The sequence below is a fragment of the Ammospiza nelsoni genome, chromosome 18, assembly GCF_027579445.1.
Source record: "Ammospiza nelsoni isolate bAmmNel1 chromosome 18, bAmmNel1.pri, whole genome shotgun sequence".
Taxonomy (NCBI): domain Eukaryota; kingdom Metazoa; phylum Chordata; class Aves; order Passeriformes; family Passerellidae; genus Ammospiza; species Ammospiza nelsoni.
Window position 1 is genome coordinate 14747859 of NC_080650.1, and position 12438 is coordinate 14760296.

At 48.2% G+C, this 12438-nt stretch overlaps 1 protein-coding gene across 1 annotated transcript; it reads left to right on the forward strand.

The window, feature by feature from the left end:
• The first annotated feature begins 9258 nt into the window (after positions 1-9258).
• Positions 9259-9678, forward strand: LOC132081278 (zinc finger protein 22-like). The gene has a single exon (XM_059484888.1). The coding sequence runs from the start codon at positions 9259-9261 to the stop codon at positions 9676-9678; it is 420 nt and encodes a 139-aa protein (XP_059340871.1).
• The last annotated feature ends 2760 nt before the right edge of the window (positions 9679-12438 follow it).

A 12438-nucleotide genomic window follows, 5' to 3' on the forward strand; every position in this document is an offset into this window, starting at 1 on the left:
AAAAGCACACTCACAACATCTCACTCATACAATCAGTCTAACATATCTTAACATTTTTAAACTTTTCAAAATATAATTCTAGAGTCTGATGTTCCACTGACTGAGCCATCTGGGCTTCTGATGTTAAAGTCTCTGCCAATACAGGTGATTTCAAGACAGCATAACCAATGCCGAGCCAAACCGGCCGAAATTTGACCCATGCATACAGTACGCTGATTCCTGTTTCAGTCTCTGCCAGGAAGAACTAAAGTGCCTTTAACTTTCCTTGTTTACCATCACTTGTTTCTTAATTTCAACAGGGATCTTTTCCTTTTGTTGACAAAAGTTACATCCATTAGGCTGTTAGGTCTTAAACTGAAGCTTTTGCTGGCTGTGGGGGGAGGGAGAAACGCTCCCGCTGCAAAAAGCGCTCCAGTCCCGCGGTGCGTGTGTCGGAGCGGGCGAAACCCCCCCCCTGCGCTGGGCTCTTTGTTTACTCGCCGGCAGGCTGACTCCGCTGCAGGCACCGCTGCACCCGTGGCTCCCCCCGCGGCGGCTTCGCTCTCTCCCGGGGCGGCGCGCCTTGGCTCCCGCGGCGGCGGCTCCACTCTCCCCACCGCTGCCTCCGCTCCCGCCGCTATAGCGCAGCATTTTAGGCGGTCACTCACCGCGGCTGCTCGCCATGGCGGAGCGCCCATGCCGAGTTCGGAGTAGCACAGACTCGGAATCGCCACGAGCTGCGGCCGCTGTCTTGCACTCAGAGAGATAGTAAAACAGTGCATCAGACATCACTCGCCGTGGCCTGCTTAGCTTCTTGGCAGTTTTACCACTCTCTAAAGCAGGCTCTGACAATAAATCACTGAATTCACGCAATTCCGTTAACTCGTAAACTGTGTGGGGATTCACAAAGATTCCCCGTTCCAGACCATAAGCCAAAAGACCTTGCAATTCCTTCCGTAAGTCTATTCCCTTAATTTGCCTTTTTTGCAAAAATGTAATAAAAAGTTCATATGCGGCTTGTCTTTCCATACCTCTTTTTAAGTGCGCACTTTCACCTAGCAGCGTTTTCCCATACTTATGCCGCACATATCAGCTGGACCCATCTATTATTGTTGCCAGGGCACGGCGCGTATCGGCGGTTTTCTTTTTTCCTCCGTTTTAATTCCGCGCTTATTGCCGCTCCCGCTGCTTTGGAGCCTGAACCATTCCTCACTTATCCTTTGGTGTTCGCAATCCCCGTGATGGCCGCGATCGTCGTGGTGTCCGCTATCATGTCCGGGTGTCACCAATTTGTTGAAGTGAGGGGGAGAACGACCATCCTATAATGCATCGAACTCCAAATTTATTGATCGATCAGTCACTTTAAATAACAGTGTTAACGAACTTCATGCATATTCCAAAATCCAGGTTTACGATAGGCTAACAGAGAAAACTCTAACCACTCCTTTTGTTTTACAATACCGTTGATTGTTTACATCAAACAAAATCAGTGTTCTCACTGTGATACGAACGGTTCTCAAAACTTCCATAACTGTTCCCAGGGTGCCATCTTTTCCCAGAGAGGATGTTACCTTTGTTATGGGAAGACTGCCTGAGAACTTTATTGTTTATGCAAGGATGCCTGAGAGAGACTAATTGTTTATAGAAGTCAGGCTGGGAACTGCTTTGAAACTGCTTCACAGCTACCTGTTACTTTTCTCTCAGTTGCATGGCTTCGTGGCCTTTTTCCTCAAGCCATGCCTGAACTAAACTCTCCACAGAAAATTACAACACAACTCACTGGGTCTGCCTGGCCACAATTTCCCCTGCCTGGAAAGGACACCCTTCTCCTCAGGGGAGACAGAGAGAGAGAGAGACACAGTCCCTTTCCTGCCCCTGGCAGTGACCTGAGGTGGGAGTGAATGTAATGACACGGCCATGGGCAGACCCTCATGTTTTTCAATGACACATCATGCCATTGGGAGGGGCAGGAAAAGGGAAAACTGTTTTCCCAGCATGGATCACAGGAAAAATGGATCACTCTTCCCAACATGTGTTTTCCAATGGGGAAAGAAGCTGGAGCTGGGCATGAAGCTCTTCCTGCAGCTGGGGCACTCGCAGAACTTCCCTTACTGTTAACTCCATTGGTGTCTGGTCAAGTCTGAGCTCTTGGAGAGAAGCTCTTCCCATGATGTGGGGGACTCGTAGGGCCTCTCCCCAGTATGGATGTGCCGGTGGATGATAAGGGTGGATTTTTTCTTGAAGCCCTTCCCACAGTCGGGGAAGCGGAAGGGCCTCTCCCCAGTGTAAATCTGCTCATTCAGGCAGAGATTTGGGCTGGTCTGGAACCTCTTCCCACAGGTGGGACACTCACAGAGCCTCTCCCCAGTATGGTTGTGCCGGTGGGTGATGAGGGTGGATTTTTTCTGGAAGCCCTTCCCGCACTCAGGGCAGCGGAAGGCTCTCTCCTCTGTGTGATTTTGCTGGTGGCGGAGGAGATGGGAGCTGCTCTGAAACCTCTTCTGATACTCGGGAAACTCATAGAGCCTCTCACCAGTGTGGATTTGTTGATGGTTGATGAGCTGGGAGCTGCATGTGAAGCCCTTCCCACATTCCCCACACTTGTACGACCATTCCCCAGTGTGGATCATCTGGTGACGGATCAGGGTGCTGCTCTGCCTGAAGCTCTTCCCACACTCCAAGCACTTGTGGGGCTTCTCCCCATCATGAAGCTGCTCATGGACCATCAGATCTGAGCTCTGGCTGAAGCTCTGCCCACCTTCCTGGCACAGGGAGGGTCTTTCCTCCACAGAGCACCCTTGTCTGGGTTTGCAGCCCCTCCTCCTGTGGGATCTCTGGGGATTTTCCTCTCTGTTTGATTCCTTTCCTGTGCAGCCACTCAAAAGAACCTCCTCCTCCAGGTTCTTCCACGGGGATTTTTCCTCTCTGGTCTCCATCCTCAGCTTCTTGTCTGGAGGAGGAAGGACAAGGAGAGGATGGGATTTGCCTCCATGCCAGAGGGAAGAGGAAGGAAATCCCTCCAGTGCATCCCCGGCAGGATGGGATTGGCAGCAGGGTTGTCCTGCAGCTGGGGGCCATGTTGGGCTGGGAGATGGAGCAGGAGAGAGGGAGAAAGGGGCATTGACTTCCTCCTCACCTGCCTGGGTGTCCTGGGGCATCCTCATCTTCCTCGCAGCCTCCTCTTCCATCTGGCAAAGGTTTGGGAATGGGAAATACTGTTTTCGGCAGAAAACAACCGATGAGCACATTGGTTTTTGTACTGGTTTGAAGGCAAACCTGGTATTGGAATAAGAATCCCAATATTACCAGGGAGATTGTGCCTGGGCCAGTCTGACCCTTGCTGCTAGGCCAAAGGCAGCAACTGTGGTGTATCACCCCAGAGATACCTTTAGCTTGCTTGGAGATTGCAGCTGGGCACTGAAACAAGTCCAGGCTTGGTAGGAACTCTGTTTACCTTAGGAGGGAAGGCTTCAGGTGATGGTGAGGAGGAAAAGGAGACGGATTCTGCCGGAGGGTTTATATCCAGAGCTTTATTCCATGGTTACATAGGTCTGAATGTAGGCAACAGCTCCAACAGAATCCCGACCACATGGCTTGATTCACCTTTTAAGTTCCCAGAGGGGCAGGATCTCAGGGGAGGATGACACCTAGACAGGCCAATGACCTCTGGGCATAGGGGCATCTTTTGAACTTGACCAACCACACAACGACCTTCCTGGAAAGTTAAGCCGTATTGACAGGACTCACTCAGCAAGGGGGCGAGGGGGAAAAGAGAGAGGTATAAGCACACCTGGGAAGGGACCCGGAAGTTTAAAACAGGCTATTAAAACACACCACAACAACCTGGGAGAGAGTCTAAGTCAGAATTACAATTTATTAAGAAAATGAAGATCAAGGCAATTATACAGAAATGCTGCCTTAAATGGACAGAGTCAGGATATAACCTGACACCCTTTTGGTCAGGGTGGTGGCTGCTGTCCTGTTAAATGGTTACTGCAGTCCTGTTGGAGATACGAACGTGATTCTGTCAGAGCAGTGATGCTGTAGAAGGTCTGGTCTTCCTCTGGATGTCTAATGGTGGTTATGGAGCTCTTGTCCGCTGGGAATCCAGTAGGCAAGGTACGTCCGGTGTAGCAAAGTCTCAGCTTTTATCCATGTAGGAATGCTTGGTTCCTCCCCCTGGGTGGAGCATCCCACAATGGGATATTGGAATTTTATCCGTCCTGCAGTGACACTCAATGGCCCATTGACAGAAGATATCTCCCCTGGAGGGCATTTTCAGGGGTGAGTCATGCAAGAGATAAAGAACACTACCCCACCTGTTTATAACAGTTTCTGGAGATGGTGATTGAAAACATGCTTTTGGTTACATCTTACATGGCAACCTGAAACAGTGGGGTAATCCCTGCTCAGGGGGGGTGAACACCACCCCCCCTTACCCAAACTGGCTCAGGTGTGAAACCCCCACCCCAGGAAGGCCACACACAAAGGGGAAAATGTCACACTTGGCCCTGTCCCAGGGAACATCTCTGTCCCTGTCACTCCCTTACCATACCCTTCTTTTTTCTTTCTTTCGATCTCTCTCTCTACCACACATTTACTGTTCAATAAAATCCACGATGGATTTTGTCTTGTTAGCACATTAATTGGTGCAGAGGCATCTCACTAACAATTTTCTTAACCAGATTGCAACATTATTTTGATGCAGTGAGTTCAGGGCACTGTTCTCTGACCCCAAGCGCCTTTGACAACAGCATGGTTCCCTCCTCTGAGGAGGTTGTGGTTCTTTCTGGAAGAACTCTTGGAACTTGGACACAGTTTCCTCTGAGTGACTTATGGGAGAACTGATGAGAAAAATGGCTGTTGTGGGTCCAGAGTGTAAAGAAAATGTTTTGTTGTCCTTCCTTGAAAAGTTTGTTAAAATTACTGGATTTTAGCAGTGATTTTTTCCACAATGGAGGAAAGGGAGCAAATGATACCAGTGAGACTGACAAGGTTCCTTCACTCCAACGTGAGGAACACAAGGGGCTGCTGAAAGTCCTAGAAGAATCTCAGCTCAAGTAGCTAAATTGCCAAATAACTCCAGCCAGGGGTCATAGGGAGGATTTTTTTGAGTGTTCAGAGCCAGCAGATCCCGGACTCAAGCTCCGGATATCTCCGGGCTCCCTAAGAGGAGCTTTTTCGGGGGTAGAGGAGCCGCAATCGCCCCTTGGGAGGGTCCTGGGGTTCACGTAGGGATGGCCCGGTACCGACAGGGCGGGACATTGGTTTTGGGGATCCCCGTGAGAGCTGGGGCTGGGGAACGGGGGCCCCGCGGGGCGGGGAGAGGGGAAGGGGAGATACCGGAGCTGGGGGACCCCCAGCAGCCTGGAGATGAGGCGGGGATGGGACCCCCTCACCCTGACAGGGGCATGTCCTGGGGTGACTTCATGATGCTCGTACCCCCATTGGTCTGTTTAGCCCAGAAATGAGTTCTGCACCTTTAAGGCTGGTTCTGAGAGCGAAGGGAAGGAGGAAGAAGCTGCAGTTTGTTTTCAGATACTGCACTCACTCCTCTACATTCCAGCTGCTGGATGGACAGACAGCAGGACAGAGCTCTCCTTTGCTTTTAGTTAGTTTTTAGGTCTCTGAGGCAGAGAAGTTCCCTGGACTGTGGTTTTTCTTTTTCTCTGTTTAAACCTGCTCTGGACAGAACAACCAGAACACCACCTGCAGGTCCCACCTGAGGCCCACCAGAATGGGCCTGGACTGAGGCATTTCCAGCACTGGACGGACTGATAAGAGACTGATAATATACTGATAAGAGACTGATAAACTGCTGATAAGACGCTGAGTATGAGGAGCTACAACCCAAGGAGGGACTTTCGGAGTTTGTCATCTATTTTGTGGCAGCAGGAGCTTTTATTGCTTAATATTGTTCAATTTTTGTGCTGGTGAATGCTTTGCCTGTAAAATAAAGGTTTTTTCCACTTTTGTCCCTGAAAATATTTTCCTGAACTGGCTGAGGGTGGGGCTGCTGAATTGGCATTCTAGAGGAAACTCCTTTTGGAGGGTTTCAACCAAATTTGCCCTAAACCAGGACAAGGTGGTGGAAAGAAGGGGGAACCTCAAGTGGCTGGATTGGGCGGAGGTTGGAGATGGGGACCTTGGGACCCCAGAACCTTCCAGAATCCAAAAGCAGGACCCTGGAGAGGAGGGATCCCCAGGACCCATGGGATCCCCACCAGCTCTGAGATGGGGGACCAACCATAACCCAAGAGGGACTGCAAATGGGAAACTCCTGGTGGCTTTTTTTTATTCACTCTTGATTTTTGGACATCAGGTTACTTCTAGAAATGGACGTGGGTAGGAGGAATCCCCAACCAAAGGCATTCACACCTTGTTTTTCCCCAAACAAGGATTTTCCCCAAACCTTCCCACCGTGACATCCCCCCTGTCCTGCTCTGGGTGAGCTCAATCCCAAACCTGACCCTGATCCTGGTCTCAGTCTCACTCCATGTTTAGACACACTCACAGTTCTGTATTTAATCTCATCCCAGTCCCAGATTCATCTAGCCCCAGACCCAATCCCAACCCCAGCCCTAAAGGTAATCTCATGTCTAGCCTTGACCCCAATCCCAGCTCTAATCCAAATCTCAGCCCCTTCCAAAATCCTCAGCCCCAAACAAAATCCCAGGTTCAGCCCTTCTTGGGTGTGTCTCTGTCCCTCTGACCCCAATGATGTTTGGGTGGGGTCACACCAGGGCTCAGAGGGACAGAGACCACCCCGGCCTCCCCATATGGGAGAAGGTCAAAGAGCCCCTCCAGCCCCAAGCACCCTCAGCAGTGAGAGGGACACAGAGGCCCTGGTCCCCAGCCCTGCACAGGAATTCCCTGAGGCCAGAGGGATGGAGACCCCCCGAGCATCCCCCAGGGCTCGGGACAGAGAGCCCTGAGCATCCCCTGGACTTAAAGGGACAGAGACTGCCCCAAGCACCCCTGGCACAGGGTTGAGAGAGAGGGAGACCTCCCAGGTATTCCCTGGGGTGAGAATGATGGAGACCCCCTGGGAAATGGTCTGGGGTGACAGGGATAGGGACAAACGGCCGGGGAATGGCCTGGAGTGACAGTGACAGAAAAAACAACCCCAAACCCCTCCCAAGCATCCCCCAGGGTGAGAGGCACAGAGACCCCTTGAGCATCCTCTGGGCACTGGACAAAATAAACTTGGCAGAAATCAAACTTGACTCTGCATATATCATTTTGAAGAATATATGCTCTTCCCACAAGTAACTTGTGATGAAAGCGCAAACAAATCCCAAACATGAATAAACTGACAATCCAAGCAGTGATGTGGCAATTCCAATATTCATTGTTTCCTGCACAGCTCCAGCTCAGCTGCTGGAGGGTTTCGGTAAAAGAAAGTGGAAATTTGGCCCAAGATTATTAAAAGGAAGGGAAAGCTCTGTGTAGCTGTCACAAAGGTGACAGAGATAAACAGAAAAATGATTCTCACATTTGGAGAAGCCCCCAAGCCCGGAAATTCAGGACTTATTAATAATAATTATTATTATTATTAATTCAGGAAATTTAGCTACTTGAGCTGGGCTTCTTGTGGGACTTTTAGCCGCCTTGCGTTCCTCACCGTGGGATGAATGAACCTTGTCAGTCTCACTGGTAACATTTGCTGCCTTTCCTCCAGTGATTTTAACAACTTTTCAAGGAAAGACAACAAATTATTTTCTTTACACTGACCACACATAAAAGCCATTTTCCTCATCATTTCTCCCGTAAGTTCCCCAGGAGGAAGGAGCGACTGTGTCCAAGTTCCAGCAGTTCTTCCAGAAAAAACCACAACCTCCTCAGTGGAGGGAACCATGCTGTTGTCAAAGGCACTTGGGGTCAGAGAACAGTGCCCTGAACTGTCTGTGCCAAAATAATATGGCAATATTGCAAGGTGCTAACAAGACAAAATCCATCATGGATTTTATTGAACAGTAAATGTGAGGTAGAGAGATGGAAACAAAGAGAAAAGGGGGAGAGCAAGGGAGTGACAAGGGACAGAGATGTTCCCTGGAGCAGGGCAAGTGTGACATTGTCCCCTTTGTGTGTGGCCTTCCCGGGGTGGGGGTTTCACACCTGAGCCAGTTTGGGTAAGGGGGGGTGGTGTTCACTCCCCTGAGCAGGGATTACCCCACTGTTTCAGGTTGCCATGTAAGATGTAACCAAAAGTATGTTTTCAATCACCATCTCCAGAAACTGTTATAAACAGGTGGGGTAGTGTTCTTTATCTCTTGCATGACTCACCCCTGAAAATGCCCTCCAGGGGAGATATCTTCTGTGAATGGGCCATTGAGTGTCACTGCAGGACGGATAAAATTCCAATATCCCATTGTGGGATGCTCCACCCAGGGGGAGGAACCAAGCATTCCTACATGGATAAAAGCTGAGACTTTGCTACACCGGACGTACCTTGCCGACTGGATTCCCAGCAGACAAGAGCTCCATAACCACCATTAGACATCCAGAGGAAGACCAGACCTTCTACAGCATCACTGCTCTGACAGAATCATATTCATCACTCCAACAGGACTGCAGTAACCATTTAATGGGACTGCTGCCACCTCACTGACGTGCAGGGTGTCAGGTTATGTCCCGACTCTGTTGATTTAAGGCAGCATTTCTGTATCATTGCCTTGATCTTCATTTTCTTATGAAATTGTAATTCTGACTTAGACTCTCTCCGAGGTTTGTCTTCAAACCAGCACAAAAAGACAATGTACTCAATGCTTGTCTTCTTCCCAAAACAGGATTTCTGATTCCCAAACCTTGATTGAATGGAGGAGGAGGCCGCAAGGAAAAGGAAGCAGTCCCAGGACACCCAGGCAGGTGAGGACGAAGTCAGTGCCTCTTTTCCCCCTCTCTCCTGCTCCATCTCCCAGCCCAACATGGTCCCCAGCTGCAGGACAACCCTGCTGCCAATCCCACCCTGCCGGGGATGCACTGGAGGGATTTCCTTCCTCTTCCCTCTGGCATGGAGGCAAATCCCATCCTCTCCTTGTCCTTCCTCCTCCAGACAAGAAGCTGAGGATGGAGACCAGAGAGGAAAAATCCCCGTGGAAGAACCTGGAGGAGGAGGTTCTTTTGAGTGGCTGCACAGGAAAGGAATCAAACAGAGAGGAAAATCCCCAGAGATCCCACAGGAGGAGGGGCTGCAAACCCAGACAAGGGTGCTCTGAGGGGGAAAGACCCTCCCTGTGCCAGGAAGGTGGGCAGAGCTCCTGCCAGAGCTCAGAGCTGATGGCCCAGGAACAGCTTCATGATGAGGAAATGCCCCACAAGTGCTTGGAGTGTGGGAAGAGCTTCAGGCACAGCAGCACCCTGATCCAGCACCAGATGATCCGCACTGGGGAATGGCTGTACAAGTGTGGGGAATGTGGGAAGGGCTTCAGCGAAAGCTCCGCCCTCATCAGGCACCAACGCATCCACACTGGGGAGAGGCCTTATGAGTGTCCACAGTGTCAGAAGAGGTTTCAGAGAAACTCCAATCTCCTCCAACACCAGCGGATGCACACCGAGGAGAGGCCTTTCCACTGCCCTGAATGTGGAAAGGGCTTCAAGCACAACTCCAACCTCGTCACCCACCGGGTCATCCACACTGGGGAGAGGCCCTACAAGTGTCCCCAGTATGGGAAGAGTTTCACCCAGAGCTCTGCCTAGACCAGTCACCAATGGAGGCACCAGTAAGGGAAGGTCTGCCAGTGCCCCAAGTGCAGGAGGATTTGTGTTCACTGCCACAACTTCATCCATCATTGGAGGATCCACATTGGGAAGAGCCCTGGTGATCCATTTTCCCTGTGATCTATGTAGGGAAGACACCAGTCCCTTGTCCTGCCCCTCCCAGTGACATGATGTGGCATTGAAAAACACGAGGATCTGCCCATGGCCCTGTCATTACATTCACTCCCACCTCTGGTCACTGCCAGGGGCAGGAAAGGGACTGTCTTTCCTGGTGGAGAAGGGTGTCCTTTCCAGGCAGGGGAAATTGTGGCCAGGCAGACCCAGTGAGTTGTGTTGTAGTTTTCCCTGTCAAAGTTTCATTTATCCCTTCTCTTATCAATATTGTTTCTGTTCCATTTGTTTCTTATCTTGTTCCTGTTCCCAATAAATTGTTCCTATCCCAGCCCGGGATCTTTGCCTTTTGTGCTTTTGATGCCGAATTTTGCCCCAAAAGGCGAGAATAACTGCTTAAGAGACTCAGCCTAAGTCAGATAAGCAGGAGGTATTTTATTACGACGCGTCGGAGAAATCACGAAATGGATTTCTGAATTATGTACAGCAAAAGCGGGTTTTTATACAATTTTAAACAAGGATTACATCATTTATTACATGCATATTCATAGGCAGGCGGAGTCTTCTGGGAATTCTTGGTCTTCCTCAGTTAAATTTTAAGCTTTTCCTAATTTGGTCTTCTTCCTGTTATCCTTGGCATGTTTTTCCATGACTTAGCTGAAGTAGCTGTTGTACTTGGCTTGATCCTAACGGGTTGGCAGGTCACTTTAACTTATTGGCTTCCACTTCTTCTTCTTCAAATATTCTAATTCCAAAGTCTCTTCTGTGAGTGTATTTTAGATTACCTATTCAAATATTGTGAGTGTATTTTTCATTGCCTTATCTAAGTATCTGATCAAAGTTATCCCTGTATTTTAGGTTATTTATTAACTGCTGTAATTCCCTTAATATATTTTTGAGTGTCTTTTAATTCTTTTATTTTTCAGAAGCTATTAACCATTATAATAAATGGCTTCATTTCCCCCCTTTTCTTATTACTTACGAATTCTTTCGTCAAATTCTAACCCTGTAGGGCGCTGATATGCTCGTACCATAGCCCAGATCATTTGGGTTCTTCTCATTATAATTCTCAGTCTCCACCACATACAGATATTTGTAAGAGTTAATAGTAACAGAACTATGATTATTATTAGCGTTGGGTGCACCAGATAGTTAAAGACTTGTGTAGCTGTTGGGGAGTATCCTACAAAGATATCCCACCAATGATGCTGGCCTACTTGTTCTACTTTAGTCAGGACATTCTGTATTTTTTCTGAATTATGTTCTACCTGCCATACCATTCGTTTGGTTGTTTGATTTACCTTTTGTATCAATTCCTTTACTTTAGGATGTGTGAGCATTGCTTTAAGGACTTCGACGTCCATCCCTATTTGTAATTTCGGTATCTCTTGATATAGGTCAAAATCTGCATTAATTAGCTGTTGAGTAGTTATTGGGACAGTATAATGAAAGTCACAACCTACTATCTTGGTGAAGTTGCATACACAAAAGTTAGTTTTGTTAGTCTTTTCTTGGCAATTATCTACGGTGACGTTATCGCAAGCTGTCCTCACACAAGCGCACCCATTCCCTATATAATAAACTTGTGATTGTGTTCTATTATGCGGAAGCATTTCAAAGGTACATACACTATTTTCAGCATCTAAACATAGATCTTCCGCTTCTACTACAGCGTTTTCACAGACATAGCCTAATTGTCCTCTAGGAATACATGCTTCTGTGCTAACCGATTGCCACCTATTTTTGGTATTATCATAACTAGCCCAGACATTATGGTCTATGGGCTTGACAATAACATCTTGATGTATTGTCCCTAGAGTGAGGATAGGAAAGATAGCTCTTTCCTCTGCTGCACTAATGGTGAGGACATAGGCTTCAATGTGTTCTTGTTGAGGCTCATAAGTGAAATTTACTAATTGCCACCAGGCTTGGTGGTCCTTCTCAAATTGTGTAGTATGATTGTCCTTTAGTATTGTTTCTCTTATCTCTTGAGGTAATATACCTGACATTCCTTCTCTCATTATTCCTGCCGCTACTGATTGTACCCATTGTTGTGTCTGAGGGCACTGGATAGCTAGTGCAATTTCTTTGCTAAGTTCCCCTGTATAGTTAGCGAACTTCAAAAAATCCTCTTCGGTATGGTTTGCTACCATGGTTAGTAGTTTTACTACTAGTGATTGTGTTTCTGCTAATGTGAGCATGGATGAACTGAGGGGCATTTTTAGCTTTCCTAAGTTCGACGTAACGGTACTTAATTTATTCACTAATACTTCTTGATCTATCGTGTTTAATATACCAAATCCAGTGCCAATCCATCCACTTAGATCTCTTTGTACTCTTCTATGATGAGACCTTGTTGCTAGCCATGCATTCCATCCCTTAAGGCTTTGCTGTATAAATGGTTGGCAACCCTTTTGCAAATACGTAATATCGGTGTGAAGGTTCATCTGCACCTTTTTCAGGGAATAAGTGGGGTCTAACAATAATTTTTGTTCATTAGATTTTCTTATCACCTGAGGCCCTATAAAGGTTAGGTTATGTACTACTTTACATACCACCGGTGGAGTGGTTTCTTGGGGCAAGTCTAGATCTGGATACAATGGGATCACGTCTTCTGGTAATTGTATC